We start from the raw sequence: 25,274 nt of genomic DNA on the forward strand, positions 1-25,274 counted from the left end.
ACCATGGAAACAGTTTCTACGTCTTCAGCGTGAAGCCTGCTTTCCATGAGGCGTGTAACTGTGAGAATCGCGCGCTCACGAGACGTTCAGCGTGACCAAACGTCCCGGTGACGCAAAAAAAAAGTTTCACCAATGGGAGCTGGGAAATTTCTCTCTCTTTCTCTCAGGACGGACTGAACAACGTGTGCTTATCTGTTCGCCCTCACGATTGCTGTAGACCTTTATAACATGCTAAGGCTTAATTATAAACATAGTTTGACAAGTTTACTCAAAATATAATGTATACTTTCAACGTTTTGGTGCGCATCCACTTGAAATTTGCATACATTTCGACCGAAAAGTGTCTAGTTTGAGAACGGAAAGACACAGACTTGAAAACTGAACGCTAACTTGGTGAGTATTAACCCTTCCACGTCTTCTGAAGCAAGAACAGCCATGGTAAGGGAATATTTACGTCTTCATTTTGGGTTTCTGTCGACTCCATGATAGAGGAGTCAGTATGCTAAATGAGAGCGCCGACTCTCTATTATAGCCTAGTGAACGCCAAATGTAACGTTAAAAATAATTGTAACATAGCAATTGCATTTAGAAGAAGTTTGTCTTGCCATACATATGTAAAACATGCATATTTAGTCAAAGTTTATGATGTGTATTCCTTGTTAGCTGACGTTATCTGCCGGAGCTATTTATTTCTCCTGACATTGCAGTAGCATTTTTTGAACGATGCATAATTGTAAATAGAGATTTATGGATATATATTGCATATTATTGAAAAAAAAATGAATGTACTGTGTAACATGTTATATTACTGTCATCTGATGAAGATTTCAAAAGGTTAGTGAAATGATTTTTCTTTTAATCCTGCGTTTGTTGATTGCATATTTTTTCCTACTTGGCTAAGCTAATGAGGTATGTATGCAGTGGTGGTTGGACATAAATATGTGCTATGTTTTCGCCGTAAAACATTTTAGAAATCTGACTTGCTGGGTAGATAAATAACTTCTTTATCTTTCATTTGAGCCATTTTTCAAGCGATTCTGTGGAGGTTAAATATTTTTAGGATTATTTCTTGCGTTCCCTGCGCCACATTACAGCTCAGGGGGGGGTGGGGTGAGTTCCCAAAGGGGAACTAGTAGCTCTAACAGGTTTTAACTGACTTGCCTAGTTAAATAAAGGTAAAATAAAAAATTCAAGTATTATGTAGTAGCCTAAACCTATTGATGTTACATTGAACTGGGTGAATGGGAATACGAATACAAACCTTTGAATATGCTGTAATAGAAATAAGGCAATGCTCATGAAAAAAATCTTAAACGGCACTGACCACCACTGTAAAACACATATTGATGTCATAAATCAATGATTTTAGAAGGCGGGATAATGATGATTTAAATGTTTCCACTGTCCAGATCTGTCAACCTCCGGATTAGGTAAGGAAGATCAGATCACAATGTGTCTTTTGATCATCTACACCTGTCTACAAATGTGGTTACAATCAGAATGTGGACACAATAGACGAATGGTGCTTGTTAGCACCGGGCATAAATGGGGCTTTTGTAGTATCACATGAACTCCCAATGAACTAACCTGTAGCCCAATTTTTCAGTTTTTGATTTGTTAAAAAAGTTTGAAATATCCAATAAATGTCGTTCCACTTCATGATTGTGTCCCACTTGTTGTTGATTCTTCACAAAAAAATACAGTTTTATATCTTTATGTTTGAAGCCTGAAATGTGGCAAAAGGTCGCAAAGTTCAAGGGGGCCGAATACCTTCGCAAGGCACTGTACATATATATACTGTATCATTCTGTTGGTGGCAAGAATTGTATATAATAATAATGTTATTCTGATGTTATTCTCCCCTTTGCAATTTAGGTGTCCAAACTGTCCATCAAAAGAACACCAAAACACACAGGTAAAAGTTTTTTAATATTTTGTATTTAATTTTTTATAACAAACACAAATTCAATAAATAATGTTCAATACTGTACTTTCAAAGATTCAAAGATACCATATGATTAGCTAACCTCAGAACTGCACCCCCGGGATCTCCACTTCATACATTATGTGTGCATCCCAAACGGCGCCCTATTCCCTATATAGTGCATTACTTTTGACCAGGAACCATAGGGCTGTGGTCAAACGTAGTAAGCTGTATAAGGAATAGGGTGCCATTTGGGGTGTACACAGATAGTTTTCTACAGCAGGACAATAATCCTGCAGTAACAGGAAATGTGAATTAGAATTATGACACTTTTGTAGGGGTCGATAAATCTTTGGTTATGGACATTTTCTAAGTGGAAATTACAAACTTCAGAAGCCTTTTTAAACCTCAAATACTCTACAAGTTTTACATTTCCTGCACTGCAACAGGGTGATCAAATTAAGTTTCTACATCTGTAGGTGTGCGTCTCAGAGGCGCTCTTGTGTATAGTCACTCCCCAACAGATTACCCTTCGCGTACCTACACTCAAAAATAAAGGCATAAATTTGAACCAAATAAGGTTCTTGATAGCGATGCCATAGGGGAACGATTTTAGAGTCTCTGAAGATTCATAAAGGAGATGGTTCTTTGAAGAACCATACAAAATTCCAAAACCAGAAATGTTTCGGCCCTGCTGTAGGGTTTTAAGCCTTATTTGCATAATTCCCAGGGGGCCTTCTGAGTCAATTGTAGTTACCAGTACCACCCATGACTTTGTTTGCTAGTGACAGAGACATGGTTGTTGCATTCATTTGTTTTCAATCCTGTAGCCTTCACCAAGTAAGTTTGTAAGTGAACATGTAGTCATTAAAGTTATATTCTTTAAGATAATATGTATTTCCGTGGCCTAAATCTCATTGTTTACAGGCTACACCAAGTCACATTATACTGGCTTGCAAAGTGATGTGTAATTGCTATTGGAATCCAGCCAGATTGGGCATATCCAACATTTTGCATTTGTATCCACCCGCAGCCTGCATTATGAATGACTGCTAGGTAAGACTATGATTTGAGACTACCTTAAACATCTAAACTGGAACAACCATTTCAGTAACAGGTACAATAAGTCCATGTAACAGATTGGAATAGTTTTGAAATATGTATGTTATTTACACTCCACAAATTTCTTGTTAACAAACTATAGTTTTGGCAAGTCGGTTAGGACATCTACATTGTGCATGACACAAGTAATTTTTCAAACAATTGTTAACAGACACATTATTTCACTTATAATATACTGTATCACAATTCCAGTGGGTCAGATGTTTACATACACTAAATTGACTGTGCCTTTAAACAGCTTAGAAAATTCCAGAAAGGGATGTCATGGCTTTAGAAGCTTCTGATAGGCTAATTAACATTATTTGAGTCATTTGGAGGTGTACCTGTGGATGTATTTCAAAGCCTACCTTCAAACTCAGTGCCTCTTTACTTGACATCATGAGAAAATCAAATGAAATCAGCCGAGACCTCAGAAACATTTTTGGAGACCTCCACAAGTCTGGTTCATCATTGGGAGCAATTTCCAAACGCCTGAAGGTACCACGTTCATCTGTACAAAAAATAGTACGCAAGTATAAACACCATTGATACCACGCAGCCATCATACCGCTCAGGAAGGCGACGCGTTCTGTCTCCAAGAGATTAACGTACTTTGGCGGGAAAAGTGCAAATCAATCCCAGAACAACAGCAAAGGACCTTGTGAAGATGCAGGAGGAGATAGGTACAAAAGAAGCCACTGCTCCAAAACCGCCATAAAAAAGCCAGACTACAGTTTGCAACTGTACATGGGGAGAAAGATGGAACTTTTTGGAGAAATGTCCTCTGGTCTGATGAAACAAAAATAGAACTGTTTGGCTATAATCACCATTGTTATGTTTGGAGGAAAAAAGGGGAGGCTTGCAAGCCAAAGAACACCATCCAAACCGTGAAGCACGGGGTGGCCGCATCATGTTGGCATCATGAAGAATGAAAATTATGTTGATTTATTGAAGCAACAGCTCAAGACATCATTCAGGAAGCTTGGTCGCAAATGGGTCTTCCAAATGCACAACTTCCAAAGTTGTGGCAAAATGGCTTAAGGACAACAAAGTCAAGGTATTGGAGTGGCCATCACAAAGCCCTGACCTCAATCCTATAGAAACTGTGTGTGCAGAACTGAAAAAGCGTGTATGAGCAAGGAGGCCTACAAACCCGACTCAGTTACACCAGCTCTGTCAGGAGGAATGGGCCAAAATTCACCCAACTTATTGTGGGAAGCTTGTGGAAGGCTACCCGAAATGTTTGACACAAGTTAAACAATTTAAAGGCAATCTTCCAAATATTAATTGAGTGTATGTAAACATCTGACCAACTGGGAATGTGATTAAATAAATAAAAGTTGAAGTAAATCACTCTCTACTATTATTCTGATATTTCACATTCTTAAAATAAAGTGGTGATCCTAACTGACCTTAGACAGGATTAAATGTCAGGAATTGTGAAAAACTGAGTTGAAATGTATTTGGCTAAGGTGTATGTAAACTTCCGACTTCAACTGTGTATTTTACTAGCATAAGATTCATTAATCAATGTACATGCAAAAACATCAACAAAAAAAATCTAAATTTGCTACATATAATTTCTGAGCGTCATACATCTGCCTAAACAATTGTACTTTTTTTCCCAGCCAAACTCAGGCTTCACATTAGAACAATTAAATATAATATTTTTTTGAATGCATTTTAGAACATTGTCAGAAGATCCTTAAAGGTTAGCAGACTAGCAGGATGTTGCCCTAGCATGTAAAAATCAATAAGGTTGACTAAACCAACAGTGTGTACTATATGAGAGGGTATCTCCCAAACATCAATAGCATCAATCAGTCGTCTGTGTTTCCGACAGCAGAAGCAGCAACAGTAGAGTCATGGCTCAGCATGTGCTCAGTGAGCTGAGAGGCACACTGAAAAGCCTTGTCACACTTCACACATACAAAGATCCTCCCGGCACACGTTTGCTCCTGGTGGCGCTTCAGAGCAGCTGTGCGGCTGAAGGACATGCTGCAGCCTGTGCAGTTGAAGGGCCTCTCTCCGGTATGGACGCACTGGTGACGGACCAAGCGAGACACCATGGCGAACGCCACCCTGCACTGGGAGCATTTGTGGGGGCGGATGCCGCTGTGCACGGCCTGATGCTCCAGCAGGTTGGAGGACTTGGTGAAGGATTTGGAACAGACCAGGCACGTGTAGGGTCTCACCCCGGTGTGCACCATCTGGTGCTCTGCCATGCGGCTGGCCACGGCAAAGGCTTTCCCGCAAACGGAACAGCAGAAGGGCCGCTCGCCTAGATGGGTCCGCTCATGGCGGAGCAGGGACAGCGGCTTGTTGAAGGTCTTGCCACACTGCGTACATGGAAAGGGTTTGTTGTTGGTATGCATGTTACGCTCGTGCTTCCGCAGGTCCGAGGAGCGCACAAAGTCCTTACCACAGGTCTCGCACACGTATGGCTTCTCTCCGGTGTGCGTGCGGATGTGCTTGCGGTAATCGGAGGACCAGATGTAAGTCTTGTCACAGAAGGGGCAGTGGTACGGTCTCTCTCCGGTGTGCAGGCGCTTGTGCTGCTGCAGTGTGCCCTGGTGGGAATAGGCCTTGCCGCATAGGTCACACACATGAGCCTTCAGGCCACTATGAGTATCCAGATGACTCTGCAGATTGCTGGACTTCTTGAAGGCCCAGTTGCAGTGAGTGCACTTATAGGGCCGGTTCTCTGTGTCTCCCTCTACTCCACGTTTCTTCATGGCAGTAAACACTATAGGCACCTTATTCTTCTCACAGGCATCAATCATGGCCACATCCTTGTTTAATGGAGTGGGAATTACTAGTGATACTCCACTCTTCTCATATCCATTTTTCCCACACACATCAAACATCTCACACACATCACAATGCACATCAGACAGAGCCTCGTTGGGTTTGGGCCTGATCTCTCTCACCAGACGCAGCTTCAGATCGGAAGGATTCCCGCTAGACACTTTCCTCTGCAGTCTCCTTTTAGAAACCTTCTTGATGGTGCCTTCCTCTTGTTGTGACGAGTCTGAGTAGACCCCATACACGCCAGTAGAGCCTCTCCTATTGGGAATATTATGTTCAATGGCCGTGGGTGAACCTGGAGGACCACAGAGGTCCTGATAGGTAGAAAGTATCGTGTCTTCTCCAGAGTTGAGTTCAGTAAACTTCTCAGCTAGAGTCCAGGTAGGTGTTTGTGGGTTTAAATAAATCATCCCGGTGAAGCTACTACCTGAGAGGGAGTCGGTATCGTCATTATCAGATGGGTTAGAGTCACTTTCCACTTTGTGAGCAGTGCTGACTGTTACATTCTCTGAGGGCATGTGGGAAACGTAATGCATTTTGTTCATTACGTTTTTCCTGATACTTCTCTTTGAAATGTACATTTTATCAACAAACCTGTCGGAGGTCCATGAAGGCATTCCTTCAGCCATATTGGATATTATAGAGGTGGTGAATGTGGTTTGAGGTTGAGCTCACCTTCTTGGCAGTGCCTGGAAGAAAAACACAAAAACAAATAGTGTTCTATTCATCACAGTGAAGACAAATGTACTTGTCAAACAATAACGCTATATATTTCCTAAGCTTTCACAATATTGTCATTGAGTGCATCACATACAAAATGTTTTAGTAAGTGTTATAAAACATATATTAATGCTTATAAAGCATCTATGAAGGGTTTATTAAAGTTTTAGTGCTCCTGCAAAAACACAATACAAAAGGAGAAGATGCAAGCAGTTTGTGTTCGCCTCATAACAGGCTCTGAAGCATCTGAATCCCAATAACCTGTGTTGTGTCAGAGATCCAGAGGGCAGACGTAAAAGGGGGAGGCCCAAGACATTGTGGCGAAAAACAATCGAGACAGAGCTCCAACAACATCACCAGAGCTGGGGCATGGTGGAGAAGACGGCCAGAGACACAGAAATAGAGAGCCTTTGTTCCAGGGATGAGTGAGTGAGTGTGTCAAAATCAAATCAAATTTGGGGGGGTCAATGCAAATTTGATTAGCTGTTCAGGAGTTGTATGGCTTGAGGGTAGAAGCTATTAAGCTTGTTGGACCTAGACTTGGTGCTCCGGTACCGCTTGCCGTGCAGTAGCATAGAGAACAGTCTATGACTAGGGTGGCTGGAGTCTGGCAATCCCTGATTCTCACCAGATTGTAAGCGTTGCGGAGGTCCAGTTTGGTGAAGAATTGGGCCCCATGGACCGACTCCAAGGCGGCGGACATCAGGGGTAGGCGGGTAACGATTCTTAACTATAATCCTGTTCAGCCCTCTAATCGATGCAGGGACATAGACCTCCATCCTTCTTTCCCACGAAGAAGAAGCCTGCACCAGCTGGGAATATAGAGGAGCGAATGAAACCTGTCTCCAGCAACTGGATGTAATTGTCCATGACTGCTGCTTCAGGGGTTGAGAGGGAGTACAGACGGCCCCGGGGAGGGGTGGAGTTGGAGTTCTATGGCGTAGTCATATGGACTATGAGGGGGGTGGGTTGCCTCTTACTGAAGACCTCCCGGAGGTCGAAGTACTCGGGACAGAGAGCAGAAAAGTATTGGTCTTCAATGGATGCCTGGGGAACCCGGCCAGGCTCTTGGTAGGGATCTTTGACATCTTGTCTGGCAGTTCTTACCCCAGTCTAGTAGGTGTCCCGTGGACCAGGAGAAGAGTGGGTTATGTAGCACTATCCAGGGATACCCTAGGATAAGGGGGTTCTTGGGAGCAGTGATAAAAAAGAAACTAAGTCTCTCTGAGTGGTTCACCCCAACCTGAGGTAGAATGGACTTTGTCTGATATTCCACCTGGCCGGAGCCGATGGGGTGTCCATCGAGGGCTTGAATCTGCAGAGAGATGGGACATTTCATCAGGGGATTTGTAATTCTCTGGCAAAGTCTTGATCAATGAAATTATCTGCGGCCCCGGAGTGCACGAAGGCTTGAATGTGGTGCTGACGGTTGTCCCAATGAAGGGTTGCGGGTAGTGTCAGATGGTGACCGGGTAGCTGGGGTGAAACTGGACAGCTCGTCAGGGTCTCCCCTTGTCCTGGTGAGCCCCAGTGTTTCCCATCAACTTTGGGCATGTAGAACGGAGATGGCCGAAACCTCCGCAGTAGAGGCAGTTGCCGTCGCGCATGCGCCTGTCACATTCCTGTGGGCTCAGATGTGTGTGTCCCAGCTGCCTTGGATCCTCAATGCTACCCACTCTCGGCAGTGAGGGTGCAGAAGTCAATGACGAAGTCAGCCACTGGTCTGGCACCTTGGCGGAGGTTGAACAGTCGGCTTGCCGCTTCTCGTCCGCCGACTGGGTGGTAGTCGCTGCTCGGCACACTCGTCACAGCTCAGCAGTGAAGGCTAATATGGAGCTGCAGAAAGGTGGCTGCTGTTCCCACTCCGCCATTGCCCAAACCAGGGCTTTGCCCAAGAGCATAGAGATGATGCAGGCGATCATGGCCCTGATAGGTGTGGAATGACGAGGACTGTAGCTCGAACACCAGAGAGCACTGAGTGAGGAACCCCTTGCATCCTTTGCCTGTTTGATGGTTCGTCGGAAGGCATAGCAGGATTTGTCCAGGTTAGAGTCCCGCTCCTTGAAAGCGGCAGCTCTACCCTTTAGTTCAATGTGGATGTTGCCTGTAATACATGGCTTCTGGTTGGGGTATGTACGTACAGTCACTGTGGGGACGATGTCATCGATGCACTTATTGATGAAGCCAGTGACTGATGTGGTGTACACCTCAATGCCATCGGAAGAATCCCGGAACATATTCCAGTCTGTGCTAACAAAACAGTCTTGTAGCTTAGCACCTGCTTCATCTGACCACTTTCTTATTGACCAAGTCACTGGTGCTTCCTGCTTTAGTTTTTGCTTGTAAGCAGGAATCAGGAGGATAGAATTATGTTCAGATTTGCCAAATGGAGGGCGAGGGAGAGTTTTGTACACATCTGTGTGTGGAGTAAAGGTGCTCTAGAGTTGCTTTCCCTCTGTTTGCAGACTTAACATGCTGATAAAAATGAGGTAAAACTGATTTGAGTTTCCCTGCATCAATGTCCCCGGCCACTAGGAGCACCGCCTATGGATGAGCATTTTCCTGTTTGCTTATGGCCGTATACAGCTCATTGAGTGCGGTCTTAGTGCCAGCATCGGTCTGCGGTGGTATATAGACAGCTATGAATGTTAACCATGTCATTGTTCAGCCACGACTCGGTGAAACATTTTTTAATGTCCCATTCGTAGGATATACGTGCTCATATATCGTCTATTTTATTATTGATTGATTGTACGTTGGCTAATAGGACCGATGGTAAAGGTAGAATACCCTCTCGGGCGACGGATCCTTACATGGCACCCGGACCACTGTCCATGATATCTCCGTCTTTTCCTGCGAATGACGGGGATGAGGACCTTGTCGGGAGTAAATCCTTCCCGTCTGACTCATTGAAGAAGAAGAATTCCTCCAGTACGGGGTGAGTAATCGCTGCCCTGATATCAATAAGCACTTTTCGGTCATAAGACACGGTGGCAGAAACACTAAGTACAAAATAAGTTACAAATAACAAGAAAAAACATACACAATAGCACAATTGGTTATGGGATTTTAAAATGGCGGCCATCTCCTTTTCAGGTGGTGTTTGTGCCTCGTTCTAGGTTGGAAAAATCAAAACATTGAGGCGTTTCCTTATCAATCTCACTGGAATAAAGACCTCCATACCTGTCATTTTTTTGAAAGAGATTCCGATAATAGTTCCCATCTCAAAATAGGACTACTTAATGTTAGATCCCTCACTTCCAAGGCAGTCAAAGTCAATTAACTAATCACTGATCATAAACTCGTGATTGGCCTCTCCTCCTGGTTACACCCCAGCGCATCCCTGTGGAGGTGTTGCTAACATTTGACCTCAAATTTGAATGTATGAAGAATACCGGTGTTTTAGTCTTTTGAGGTTCTGGTCATGCAATCTATGCAGCATACCCAATCACTTTTTATAGCCACTGTTTACAGGCCTCCTGAGCCATATACAGAATTCCTCACTGATTCCCTGAATTCCTATCGGAACTCATAGTCATGGCAGATAATATTAACATTTTTGGTGACTTCAATATTCACAAGGAGAAGTCCACAGACCCACACCAAAAAGCGTTTGGAGCCATCATCGACTCAGTGGGTTTTATCCAACATGTCTCCGGACCTACAGTACGCATTGCCACAATCATAATCTGGATCTAGTTTTGTCCCATGGAATAGATATTATCACCTTTGCAATCACAAAAAATTATCTGTTCAGACCCCAACCAAGGATTTTCAAAAACTGCGCTATTTATTCTCAGACAACCCAAAGATTGCTAGATGTCCTTCCAGACTCCCTCCACCTACCCAAAGACATTGGAGTACAAAAATCAGTTAACCACCTAACCAAGGACCTAAACTTAACCTTGCGTAATACTCTATCAAATCAAATCAAATTGTATTTGTCACGTGCTGAATAGAACAGGTGTGTATGTATACCTTAAAGTGAAATGCTTACTTACAAGCCCTTAACCAACAATGCAGTTTTAAGAAAATAGCAACAAAAAAAGTAATAGATAAGAATAACAAATAATTAAAGAGCAGCAGTAACAATAGCAGGGCTATTGACAGGGGGTACTGGTACCAAGTCAATCTGTCAGTGTTGACACGTTGTCTAGATTCGTTTGCACTGCTAAAAACACACAAAACATGTGTCACAAGAAACTATCTCCCTAGTATACAAAAATACCCAAGCCCTGAAGCAAGCTTCCAGAAAATTGGAACGGAAATGGTGCACCACTAAATTGGAAGTCTTCTTTTTCCAACCTGATAGAGTCACTCGGGAAACACAATGTCAACATTCAATGCTATGCAGACAACACACAGCTGTACATCACAATGAAATATGTGAATCCCCAAGACTGCCTACCCTGGAAGCCTGTGGTTCAGACATAAGGAAGTGGATTGCGGAAAATCTTTTACTTTTAAACTCAGACAAAACAGAGATGCCAGTTCTAGGTCCCAATAAACAAATAGATCTGCTGTCAGATCTGAAAATGAATCTTGATGGTTGTACTGTCGTCTCAAATAAACCTACCCGGAAAAGGCACTAAATAAACTTCAGCTGGTGCTAAATACGCCTGCTAAAATCTTGACTAGAACCAAACAATGTGATCACATTAGCCAGTGCTAGACTCTCTACACTGGCTTCCTGTTAAGGCTAAGGCTGATTTCAAGGTTTTTCTGCTAACCTACAAAGCATTACATGGACTTACTACCTAGCTTGCCGATTTGGTTCTGCTGTACATACCTACACGTACGCTACTGTCACAAGACGCAGGCCTCCGTGTTCTTCCTAGAATTTCTAAGCAAACAGCTGGACGCAGGATTTTCAACTACAGAGTTCCATTTTTATGGAATGGTCTGCCGATCCATGTGAAAGACGCATACTTTGGTCTCAACCTTTTAAGTGTTTACTGAAGATTAAGCTCTTTGGTAGGTGCTATGGTTAGGTGTAGTCTGGTCTAGGGGTGCGACGTGAATGACAAGGCACTGGAGTGACGAACCACCCTTGCTGTCTCAGCCTGTTGGCTCCCCTACAATCTCCACTGGAATTCTCTGCCTCTGACCATACTACTGGGCTGAATCACTGGCTTGCTTGCGCTCTTCCTTCCTTCCTGTCCTCAGGCTCGTGCTGTGGGGTGATCTTTGTGGACTAGAGGCGACAGGTAGCCTAGTGGTTAGAGCGTTGGGCCAGTAACCAAAAGGTTGCTTGATCGAATCCCAGAGCTGGCAAGGTAAAAATATGTTGTTCAGCCCCTGAACAAGTCAGTTAATCCACTGTTCCTAGGCCGTCATTGTAAATAATAATTTGTTCTTATCTGATTTGCCTAGTTAAATAAAGGTAAAATAGATTTTTAATGTTTTAAATATCCTCAGCCTTGTCTCAGGGTAGTAAGTTAGTGGCCTGTTGATATCCCTTTAATGGTGTGGGGGCTGTGCAGGTTATATCCTGTCTGGTTGTCCCTGTCCGGGGTAACTTTGAATGCTCAACTATGAAAAGATAACTGACATTAACTCCCAAGGTGCTGACCCTCTACCACCACTGTGATTAATATTTGACCCTGCTCATCTTCTATGAATGTTTGATCATCTTGAAGAACGATCTGGCCTTAATGACCATGTAGGAATGTTTGAAAAACAGATGGTGCTGAATCCAGACCTTAACCCTTTTCTCTCCAATATTCTCCTAATTCTGAGATATTTGGATGACATTTTCGTGATCTATACAGGCACCCAGGAAGAACTTTTGGAATTCCATGCTTATCTTAACTCTATGAATGGACACCTTCACTTCACCATTAACTATAACCAATCACAAATCAGTTTTCTTGATGTGATGGTTATTAAGGACAAAACCTCCCTCTCTACAGATCTCTATAGGAAACCTACAGACAGGAACACCCTCCTTAGAGGTGACAACTTTCATCCACGTCCACTTATTAAAAGTCTCCCTATAAGTCAATGCAGTCGTATCAGAAGAATATGCAGCTCTGATGCTTCTTATCAGAAACAGACCACGGACCTCACACAAAGATTTAAGGAAAGGGGGTACAAAGACAATTGGGTAAAACATACCAATGATCGTTTTGAAGGACTAACATAGTCGGAAAGCCTACAACCAAAAGTTTTAAAAAGGCAGAACATGTCCAATCATGCTTTACCCAATACTCACCACATTATCAGGAAGCACTGGTACATTATTGATACTGTCCCACAATTGATACCCATTTTTAAATATCCCCCACATATGGTTTTTAAAAGACCCCCAAACGTGAGAGATATTGTGGTTTAATCTGATTACCCACCAGAGAAAAGGGAAACTTTTTTGGACAATATTCCGGAGGGTAAATACAAATGTGGCCAATGTGCTCAAAGCAGCTTTACGTACAAATACCACTAATTGTGGTATGTCCTTGTGGTCTTACCTAGGGAAAACCCATAGAAGCCTTAAGATACGGATCAGTGAGCACCACAGCAATATACGGACAGGTGAGACAACAAAAAAATCAGGTTGCTGCTCATTTTGCACAAACTGGACATCCTATTAGTTCTCTGAGATACATTGGAATAGAAATGGTCAAGATGTCACGCAGGGTAGGGGACATTGAGAGGAAACATCTTCAAAGGAAATCTTTCTGGATCCACAGGCCCAACACACTATCTCCTCTTGGCCTTAACGAGGCGTTTTTATAGTTTCAATATGTCTAAATTGTGTTTAATATCCTAATTGAATACTGTATGTGTATGTATAGTACTGCAAATATTGATCACATCCTCTTTGAATGATCATATATTTTGCTACATTGAATGTTAATATTGTGAAACTATGTTTACCTCCTGTTCCAGGAAGTGATGTCACTGAGTAATGCCCCTATATATAGGACCTTCCACCCCCACCTGGGATAAGGATGCCGGATGTTGTTGTAAATAAATATCACCTGGGAGAATGAGCAGCAGTGTGCAGCGTTTTGCTTTCTGTTTTCCATGAGTTTGCCTACAACTCCAGCAGAAAGTACCTGGATGTGCATATGTTCTTCAGATTTTGTACTTAATTTTTATTTTATTTTACTAGGCAAGTCAGTTAAGAACAAATTCTTATTTTCAATGACGGCCTAGGAACAGTGGGTTAACTGCCTGTTCAGGGGCAGAACGACAGATTTGTACCTTGTCAGCTCGGGGGTTTGAACTTGCAACCTTCCGGTTACTAGTCCAACGCTCTAACCACTAGGCTACCCTGGCCAAGTACTCTTATAATTTCCACCCGGCACAACCAGAAGAGGACTGGCCACCCATCAGAGCCTGGTTCCTCTCTAGATTTTTTCCTAGGTTCCAGCCTTTCTAGAGAGTTCTTCATAGCCACTGTGCTTCTACATCTGCATTGCTTGCTCTCTGGGGTTGTATGCTCGGTTTCTGTATAAGCACTTTGTGACACCTGCCGATTTGATTGATTGATTGGTGTAGGCCTACACGTGACCAAGGAATTACAACCAGTGTAAAAATGCAATATCACATTTGACTAAACAGGTTTTAAGTCAGAATGAATCATTAATAAATGTGCAAGAAATTGCGACAAAAACAAGTCCATATTAGGTTACTAGATATCACCTCCTAATGGCTTAGACTCTAGGGGGTTAAGAGAATAAAACATAAATGTGTCGGATCCCAGGTCAGATCTCCAGTAATCGGGTACGGGTAGATTCACGAAGACCTCTAGTTGATTTTCTGTTAACTCATACCAAAATAATGTTGCTGACTTGTCCTATACTCATATTTGTGGTATAAGTTGGAGAAAAAACACTTAAAACACTTATATTTCCTCAGAGGATGATGTCGAATTAATATATTTTATGATCGATATAGCTCACATCCTTCTGTTGTGGTATGCCCACACCGTTCCAACACAAAAAAATGGCTTTTTAACATACTTAATATACATTTTTTGGGAAGGAAAAGTATTTAATTCATATTGTAATTAAGTACAGGTCATATTTCATAGATATCTGGAAACACTGGAAAGTTATTTTAACATACAAACACATGGCATGCAGCAATTAGCTGCTACACACTAGCTCAGCACCTGGATTAAAAAATCTAGTTAAGTTTCATGTCAAGTCCAACAGCAGTTACCTAGCCATCTGCAGCCATCACCCAACTATTTTGAGATAAAAGTTACACTGTTCACTGCAGCTGTGTCGATGCATTAGTAACCATAAAATAAAAGTACAGCTGTCACGCTCACCAACAAATGATAGTTTTCAAAAACCGAATTTGAATGATTTCAGTAGACTATTTAATTTGTTGTGTGTTTATTTATTTATTTAATTTCACCTTTATTTAACCAGGTTGGCCAGTTGAGAACAAGTTCTCATTTAGAACCGCGACCTGGCCAAGATACAATTGAGCTAGGGTACATTTACATTTAAGTCATTTAGCAAACGCTCTTATCCAGAGCGACTTACAAATTGGTGCTTTCACCTTATGACATCCAGTGGAACAGCCACTTTACAATAGTGCATCTAGGTCTTTTAAGGGGGGTGGGGGATTACTTTATCCTATCCTAGGTATTCCTTAAAGAGGTGGGGTTTCAGGTGTCTCCGGAAGGTGGTGATTGACTCCGCTGTCCTGGCGTCGTGAGGGAGTTTGTTCCACCATTGGGGGGCCAGAGCAGCGAACAGTTTTGACTGGGCTGAGCGGGAACTGTACTTCCTCAGTGGTAGGGAGGCGAGCAGGCCAGAGGTGGATGAACGCAGTGCCCTTGTTTGGGTGTAGGGCCTGATCAGAGCCTGGAGGTACTGAGGTGCCGTTCCCCTCACAGCTCCGTAGGCAAGCACCATGGTCTTGTAGCGGATGCGAGCTTCAACTGGAAGCCAGTGGAGAGAGCGGAGGAGCGGGGTGACGTGAGAGAACTTGGGAAGGTTGAACACCAGACGGGCAGATGGGTATGGCGAAATACTCTGTCATAGCCAATTGACGCCCCTGATAAATAGGCCTATGTTCCTTTTGGACATCTTCTCTCAAATTCTCTGCTATAAGAACCAATCTCATGAACGATTGAATTTTATTCACATTTGTGAAACAGTCGGCGTGAAGCTAGCTTTCAGGTTTTGGCAATGGATTTTTGCACTCTGACGACATCACGACTAGGCTACCTGTTGGTTTACTTTAAATGACTGCCAGGGGGTCCCCTTTCATCAAACCAAATGTGTCAATATCATTTTGTGACAATTGCACATTTGCTTAATGAAAAGAGCCACTGCATGTGACACGGGGTAAAATAGGCTACTTGTTGTTGGTGAGGAGGAGGACACAACGGGAAAGACTGATAACCCTTAGTCTATGTAAATTGAGTTTGTGAAACATTGAGTCGTTCTTTGCTAATATGAATTAGAGACAGAATTAAAAAGAGTACAGGGAGGGAAAACAGACAGGCAAATCATCTGAATGGGACTCATTTATGCACATTGTGGATATGGAGGGAAAAAGGTTGCCCATATTTTCAAGACCTGAGCTATTTCATTTAATTGTTTATTCAATGTACTAGTTTATTTAGGCTAATTTGTTAATTTAGGCTTTGACTATTTAGTAAGATATTTAAACTGGGTATTTTCTTTGTTTAAAATAAGTTTGTTAACTAAGCTTATATTATAAAGAAGAATGGGATCCACCAAAATCATTTGTGTTCCTGGATCCTTTCACAGCTGTGTTGAAACAATGACTTATCAATAACCCAAGCCCAGCTCATTTAATCCCTACCATTGTGTCACTGAGTTGTCATAATGCTTCAGCAAATGTACATTATCCCAGGGGCACTGGAAGACACAGTGCCTCTGCTGATCCTACAGCTATTGTATGCAGTAATCATGTGCCTATGAACCAGAGTTATACTGTTAGCAATGACGTGGTGTGACCTAGCAGGAAGTCCACTGTGTGCAGCTCGCCCTGCACTAACATAAATAACCTGAGCACGCCTACGTCAGGTATGCGTACATGGTTGTAAAGGAGTCAAGTGCAGGAGAACAGATATGGTGTAGTCAACAGAGTCTTTTATTTTGGCGAACCAAAAACACACGGCAAAGTGAACACGAAATAACAATATGGGTTAACATAACCCAGCGCAACAGACCACACAAAGACATGAGGGAAACAGAGGGTTAAATACACAACACATAATGAGGGAAATGAGAACCAGGTGTGTGGGAAAACAAGACAAGACAAATGGAAAATTAAAAATGGATCGGCGATGGCTAGAAGACCGGCGACCTCGACCGCCGAGCACTGCCTGAACAAGGAGAGGCATTGACTTCGGCAGAAGTCGTGACAGTCTACCTCTGCTAAGCAATAATAAAGCATCCCAGAAAAGTGCTAAAAATAGCCCATGTTAACATAAAGAAACAAGGTTAATGAAATCCATAATTTGATAGTAACAGATGACATTCATAATCTGACAATCTTTGAAACTTACTTAGATAATATATTTGATGATACAGTGGTAGCAATATATGGTTATAAGAGCTACAGAAAATGCAGAAATGCCAAAGGTGGAGGTGTGGTCGTTTATATTCAGAACCAAATTCATGTAAAGCCTTGAGAGGATCTCATGTTAAATACTGTTGAAGTAATATGGCTACAGGTTCATCTGCCTCACCTAAAGCCCATTCTGGTGCGAAGCTGCTATAGACCACAAAGGGCTCACAGTCAGTATCTGGATAACATTTTTGAAATGATTGATCATGTATGTGATATCAACAGAAAGGTATATTTTCTGGATGATTTAAATATTGACTGGCTTTCATCAGGCTGCCCACTCTAGAGAAAGCTTCAAACTGTAACCAGTGGTGTAAGTACTTAAGTAAAAATACTTTAATGTACTACTTAAGTCGTTTTTTGGGGTGTCTGTACTTTACTTTTTTAAATAATTTTTACTTTTACTTCACTACATGCCTAAAGAAGATAATGTACTTTTTACTCCATACGTTTTCCCTGACAACCAAAAGTACTCGTTACACTTTAAATGTTTAGCACAACAGGAAAATTGTGAAATTCACGCACTTATCAACAGAACACGTGGTTATCCCTACTGCCTCTGATCGGACTGTCAACCTACCAGGGTAGTTACAAACAGCACAGGAATGAAATCATCAACATGTATTGATGACATCTTTACTGATGCTGCAGAAATGTGCTTGAAAGCAGTATCCAAACCCATCGGTTGTAGTGATCACAATATAGTAGCCATATCTTGGAATACCAAAGTTCCAAAGGCTGGGCCTAATATTGTGTATAAGAGGTAAAACAATACGTTTTGTAGTGATTCCTATGTTGTTGAATATTTGTTGGTCCGTGGTGTGTAATGAGAAGCAACCAGATGCTGCACTTGACACATTTAATGAAATTGAATTCCAGTTACTGATGAATGACTATAAAAAAATGTTAAATACCCATGGATTGATGAGGAATTGAAAAATTGTATGGTTGAGAGGGATGAGGCTAAATAAACGTACTCATGTGACTAAACTGAATAAAAAGAAGAAGAAGCTACACAATGAAACAAATATAAATTAGAGTAAAAAATAATGACATAAAGAATGATAGTAAAAGCTTTGGAGCAACTTAAATTAAAATTTTGGCCAAAAAGGCAAACTCTGCTCCATCATTCAATGAATCAGATTGCTAATTCATCACATTGGCAAGATTATCAAATTTAGGCATGACATGCCAGCATCAAACGCTGATACTACACATCAAAGTATATCTGACCAAATTATGAAACACAAGCGTTGTAATTTTGAATTCCCTAAAGTGAGTGTGGAAGAGGGTGAAAAAAGTATTGTTGTCTATCAACAATGACAAGCCACCAGGGTCTGACAACTTGGATGGAAAATTACTGAGGGTAATAGCGGACGATATTACCACTCCTATTTGCCATACCTTCAATTTAAGCCTACTAGAAAGTGTGTGACCTCAGGCCTGGAGGGAAGCAAAAGTAATGTTCCCTACCTAAGAATAGTAAAGCCCCCTTTACTAGCTTAAATAGCCAACTAATCAGGATGTTATCAACCCTTAGTAAACTTTTTTTTAAATGGTGTTTGACTATTTTATAGTAAACAAATTGACAACAGACTTTCAGTACGCTTATAGGCAACACTCAACAAGCACAGCACTTAAACAAATGACTGATGATTGGCTGAGAGAAATTGATAATAAAAAGATTGTGGTGGCTGTTTTGTTAGACATCAGGGCAGCTTTTGACATCATTGGTCATAGTCTAATGCTAGAAAAACGTATGTGTTATGGCTTTACACCCCCTGCTAAATCTGTGGATAAAGAGTTACCTGTCTAACAGAACAGAGGGTGTTCTTTAATGGAAGCCTATCGAACATAATCCAGGTAGAATCAGGCATTCCCCAGGCTCGAGTCAAGTGTGATATTTGTCAGCATAAAGTGACTCATTCGTGTACTAGTTGTGGCTTTCGTTCAAAATAAATAAGTTATACTAAAATGCAGAGTTACCAACACATTCTTTCTGATCATCTTTTATAAATAAAATGTTTGACCAAGTTAATCTGCTGATGTTGTGTGTGTATGTGCATGTGCAGTAGACTGATAGCCATAGACAATCTGCAGAAAATATTGTAGCCTAATGTTGAAAGGATTCCGATTTATTGATTGGGAATGTCATGGATAGGACTAAAAAATATCAGGAGAACTTCTCTCTTCAAGTATGCATCTTTTATTAACTATCCGGATGGTAGGCTACAATTGTGTCATGGATGACACAATTGGCTAATTATGTAAGCCCAAAGGATATCTACATTTATTTTAGAAGAAGAAAAAGGCTATTATAATGAGTTAGACCTGAGTTATAGAAATAACCTACCAAAATATGTCTTAACACACAGCACTCACTAGCGTCCTAAAATCACCACATAAAAATCTTCTAATGTAAAGAATATGGTCAACAGAAACTAAATGAACAGATCTCTGAACACCTCAAAATATTCTACATCCAATTATAGCATTGTCATAGTGGGAATTCGCCTACTAACCTAGACCTTCAAATCCCAATTGTTGGAAATAACATGGGAATGCAGATGGGAGACTCCACCTTACGTAGCCTATTCAAAATAGGGAGGCGGGGGGGGCTGTCACTAGTGCCATACCCTAAATTTAGCTGAAATGACGCACCTGATATTAATAAACAGACTTCCAAATGTGGGTCTGCAGCATACCCTCTTCCTCTCTGTCAAAAAAACGATCCCCACAAGTTATTAGAGCAGTAAAAATAAATGTTTTGTCATACCCGTGGTATACGGTCTGATATACCATGGCTGTCAGCCAATCAGCATTCATGGCTCGAATCACCCAATTTATAATTAAGCAACAAGGCAGAAGGGGGTGTGGTATATGGCCAATATAACACGGCTAAGGGCTTATCTTAAGCCTGGATACAGCCCTTAGCCGTGGTATATTGGTCATATTCCACAAACCCCTGAGGTGCCTTATTGCTATTATAAACGGGTTACCAACATTATTAGAGCAGTAAAAATAAATGTTTTGTCATACCCGTGGTATTTAAAAATATATATATATATTATTTAAACTTTATTTAACCAGGAAGGGCTCATTGAGATTTAAAATCTCTTTTTCAAGAGCGTCCTGGTCAAGATAGGCAGCACCAAGTCATTACAAAAATTAAAGACAAACAACATGGAAAAACTACAAGTAATCCAGTAAAAGCCATAGAATTCACAAGAGTATAACAAAATCAAAAACAGCAAATTAAAAACATTGACCGGTCAGGGAATCAGTCTAAACATCATTCATCCGTGATTTAAAAATACCAATCGGGACAAGTTCTTCCAGTTTAAAAGTATTTTGTAAGGCGCTCCAAGATGATGATGCAGAGTACATGAAAGCCCTTTTACCAAATTCAGTTTGGACATTTGGAACAGTTAGCCGGATGAAGTCCAGCGAACGAAGAGAGTACCCACCACATTTCTGAACAATACAAATGCCCAAATAAAAAGGTATTAAACCCCAAATGGCTTTGTAAATAAAAGTATACCAGTGACTGAGCCTACGAGTGACTAGAGAAGGCCAGCCAACCCTGGTAAGGTTTTGCAGTTTAAAATAAATCTCAAAATGCCATGGTAAAGGGTGTCAATTGCTCTTAAACACTGAGCTGAAGCATTCATATATAAAATATCCTCATAGTCTAGCAAAGGCATAAATTTAGCTGATATACTAGCCTCCTTCTGGTTCAAAAGAAAAACAGGCCTTATTCCTAAAATAAAATCCCGATTTCAGCCTAATTTTTTTTGTAAATGGTTGAATATGCAATTTAAAAGAGAGGCCGTCATCAATTAAAATTCCAAGATATTTATATGAGGTTACAGTCTCAATCTCATTGCCCTGACAGGTAATAATAGGTGAAAAGTTCAGAGGTCTATTTCTTGCTTTAGAAAACACCATTAGTTTAGCTTTGTCAGTATTGAGGATAAGCTTCAATTGACACAAGGTATGTTGAACAGTATAAAACCAGTTTACAAGTTCTGGAAAGCTTTTGTAAGAGACAAGGGACAACAGTAAATAACAGGGGACAACAGTAAATAACAGTATCATCAGCATAAAAATGACGTTGCGCATTTTGGCCATTTTTGTCTAAGTTATTTATAGAAATAGTGAATAAGAGAGGACCAAGCACAGAGCCTTGGGGCACACCATTACAGACAGACAATTTAACAGACATGAGCCCATCAAATTGAGTGCACTGAGTTCTATCAGACAGATAGTTAGCAAACCATGCAACTGCATGCTCTGAAAGATCTACACTCGACAATCTCTGTCTTAGTATATAGCATGATCAACTGTATCAAAAGCTTTAGAGAGATCAATAAAAAAGTGAGACACAGTGCTGTTTTTTTGTCAAGGGCTTCAGTGAAATAATTAAAAACCTTCATGGCTGCTGTAATTGTGCTATGCTTCTTCCTGAAGCCCAATTGGTACATTGATAAAATAGAGTTAGTAAATAAAAACTCCTTTAGCTGTTCACTCACAAGGGTTTGAAGTATTTTCACCAGGGATGACAGCTTTGAGATTGGCCTATAATTATTTAAGAGCAGGATCTCCTCCTTTTAAAAGTGTTAGGACCAATGCTGATTTCCAGATCTTTGGAATTTCATTACATTCCAGGGTATACAGTCTGATATAGCAAGGCTGTCAGACAATCAGAATTCAGGGATCGAACCACCCAGTTTATAATTTCAAAACCGCATTCCAGCGGTGTCTGCATTCGTAAATTGCCTCCCCTGTATCAGGGAGTGCTCTGGGTCGTTTGCAGAGAGCGTTACATTCAGAGCGTTATCATATTGTCTGTTCGTAAATTCAGAGCGCACACTGGACGCTCTGGCCGAAGAGTAGGGTTGATTCGAGCGTGCTGACCTCACAACAGCAGTCAAGCAAACTGGCTAAAGTTCGATATCTTGTTACAGTAGCTACTTCCAGACACAAATGAGAGATAACTTAACTCTGACCATTTCACTCGCTCTAGCAGAGTTGGTAAGACTGTTTTGATGTTATCTAGAACGTTAGTGACTAACTGTGCTGCTGGCAATAATTTAATTACGTTTTTTTTTGCAGACCTTTAGGCTACTGACACTGGTCAGATTCTACTGGTAATGCACGTTTGTAAATTCGTCAGTTATTCTGCGCTCTGGCACATTCAGTGCTCTGATATAGGAGTAGATGGACAGAGTGAATTTACAAACTGCTGACAATCTGTAGAGTAGGTTCAAATGGAATTTCATTCAACATTCGCGACAGACAGGTGACGTATCGTTTTCGTCAACACAAACAGACAACATAGAAACTTTGCGTCAGGTCTACCCAACAGGTTGCCCAACTCTTAGTTTGTGGTGAAACCCTGCGACAAACTTTATGACACACTTTATAACACAGACTCTATAATGCATGTTTATTGAAATGTTTCATCAGATTTTACTCCATTGTAGGCTAAAATGTATTCTGTATGTAATATTTCGCAATAATAATGTTTGCTTACACGCCACTAAAATAAACGACTATCGTGACAGCAGTCAAATGCCTGATGATCCTTAAAATCACTATAATAAGATGCCTATTCAATAAGAGGCTCGGCGCCTATAGGCTGTACGCTATAGCCTGTCTGTCATAAACTGTCAAAATATATGCGCATCTCTTTCTCACTAGAAAGCTTAGTCATTCATTCATAGGCTGCATTATGCCACTTACCTCTACAACGTTCCCCTATCTCCCCCCAAGCAAACCATGAGCATACTCCTCTCAGCGTGCGAACCATATAGTAATTTAAGACATGCCAAACTCGGAGTGGGCGGGGCTACTGAAAATGAACCATAATGTGGGGACAGTTCGTGCATCCTACACTGATATTAAATCATGCACCCACTTCACTATCTGTATGCCAGGCCCAGGGGTTCAACTTTCAATAGGGACCAGTGGGGACATGAGCCCCCCCACATTCTGAAATTGCATTCTTGTCCTTCAAGTTTTATCATTGTACTGTTATACAAAACCTGGCTCCAGTGTGCTTTAGGACCATGTGGTAGGCTGTTTTCTAGTTTCAGACTGCTGGATTCAGGACAGCATGGACATCACAGAGCAGAGGGTGTTGACAGGCTGTGTGAAGGCAACACTTCTGAAAGGATACATTATAGGACCAGCACTGGAGAGATGAACAGAGGCAGCTGCTGTCTGTGTAATGCCTTTTCTCTTAGTTCTAAAAGCAAGCAGAGCAGAAACTGGCTACTCTTTAGTTGACTGATCTAGCTGGCAAAGTAACTGTTGTTTGACAGACAAAAAAAAGTATTTATTCCCAGTGCTGAGCTACTACTGTAACTGACATGTTACGTTAGCTCATGTTTCATCCCCTCTCAACTGAAGTGAATGAACTAGTACTGTTAGCAGCTAGTTAGCTAGCTATTAGCTACCACAGACAGTTCAGCTCTAAAAAATCAAATTAAATACAATTTTATTTGTCACATGCCGAATACAACCTTACAGTGAAATAAGAATTAAAAGTAACCTATAATTAAAGAGCAGCAGTAAAATAACAATAGCGAGGCTATATACAGGGGGTACCAGTACAGAGTCAATGTTGTGGGGGCACCGGTTAGTCAAGGTAATTGAGGTAATATGTACATGTAGGTACAGTTATTAAAGCAACTATGCATAGATAATAACAGAGTAGCAGTAGCGTAAGGCAAGGGGGGGGGGGGGTAGTGCAAAAAGTCTGGGTAGCCATTTGATTAGATGTTCAGAAGTCTTAGGGCTTGGGGGTAGAAGCTGTTTAGATGCCTCTTGGAACTAGACTTGGCGCTCCAGTACCGCTTGCTGTGCGGTAGCAGAGCGAACAGTCTATGACTAGGGTGGCTGGAATATTTGACAACTTTTAGGGACTTCCTCTGACACCGCCTGGTATGGCAGGAAGCTTGGCCCGTACACACTACCATCTATAGTGCCTTGTGGCCGGAGGCCGAGCAGTTGCCATACCAGGCAGTGATGCAACCTGTCAGGATGCTCTCAATGGTGCAGCTGTAGAACCTTTTGAGGATCTCAGGACCCATGCCGGTCAGGTCTCCGACCTCCTCCCTATAGGCTGTCTCGTCATTGTCGGTGATCAGGCATACCACTGTTGTGTCATCGTCAAATTTAATGATGGAGTTGGAGTCGTGCCTCGCCATGCAGTCATGAGTGGACAGGGAGTACAGGAGGGGGACTGAGCACACACCCCTGAGGGGCCCCTGTGTTGAGAATCAGTGCAGCGGATGTGTTGTTAACTACCCTTACCACATGGGGTTGGCCCATCAGGAAGTCCAGGATCCAGTTGCAGAGGGAGGTGTTTAGTCCCATGGTCCTTAACTTAGTTATGAGCTTTGAGGGCACTATGGTATTGAACGCTGAGTTGTAGTCAATGAATAGCATTCTCACATAGGGTTCCTTTTGGCCAGGTGTGAAAGGGCAGTGTGGAGTGCAATAGAGATTGGAGTATGCAAATTAGAGTATGCAAATTGGTGTGGGTCTAGGGTTTCTGGGATAATGGTGTTGATGGGAGCCATGACCAGCCTTTCAAAGCACTCCATGGCTACAGACGTGAGTGCTACGGGTCGGTAGTCAATTAGGCAGGTTACCTTAGTGTTCTTGGGCACAGGGCCTATGGTGGTCTGCTTGAAACATGTTGGTATTACAGACTCAGACAGGGAGATGTTGAAAATGATGGTGAAGACACTTACCAGTTGGTCAGCGCATGCTCGGACTACACGTCCTGGTAATCCGACTGGCCCTGCGACCTTGTGCATGTTGACCTGTTTAAAGGTCTTACTCACATCGGCTGCGGAGCGCGCGATCACACAGTCGTCTGGAACAGCTGATGCTCTCATGCATGTTTCAGTGTTACTTGCCTCGAAGCGAACATAGAAGTAATTTAGCTCCTCTCGTAGGCTTGTGTCACTGGGCAGCTCTCGGCTGTGCTTCCCTGTGTAATCTGTAATAGTTTGCAAGCTCTGCCACATCCGACGAGTGTCAGGACCGGTGTAGTACGATTCGATCATAGTCTTGTATTGACGCTTTGTCTGTTTGATGGTTCCTCTGAGGGCATAGCAGGATTTCTTATAAGCTTCCGGGT

At 41.9% G+C, this 25,274-nt stretch overlaps 1 protein-coding gene across 1 annotated transcript; it reads right to left on the bottom strand.

Moving 5' to 3' along the window:
- Positions 1-1,710: 1,710 nt before the first annotated feature.
- Positions 1,711-22,923, bottom strand: znf648 (zinc finger protein 648). Its single transcript, XM_029687038.2, has 2 exons — positions 22,865-22,923; positions 1,711-6,522 (listed from the first exon to the last, which is right to left on the bottom strand). The coding sequence occupies exon 2, from the start codon at positions 6,460-6,462 to the stop codon at positions 4,846-4,848; it is 1,617 nt and encodes a 538-aa protein (XP_029542898.1). The 5' UTR covers positions 6,463-6,522; positions 22,865-22,923; the 3' UTR covers positions 1,711-4,845.
- Between the last annotated feature and the right edge of the window lie 2,351 nt (positions 22,924-25,274).

This window comes from Oncorhynchus nerka, linkage group LG17, assembly GCF_034236695.1.
Source record: "Oncorhynchus nerka isolate Pitt River linkage group LG17, Oner_Uvic_2.0, whole genome shotgun sequence".
Taxonomy (NCBI): domain Eukaryota; kingdom Metazoa; phylum Chordata; class Actinopteri; order Salmoniformes; family Salmonidae; genus Oncorhynchus; species Oncorhynchus nerka.

Excerpts from the sequence above, each read along its gene's own strand:
- znf648 (XM_029687038.2), bottom strand. The coding sequence starts at position 6,462 with ATGGCTGAAGGAATGCCTTCATGGACCTCCGACAGGTTTGTTGATAAA.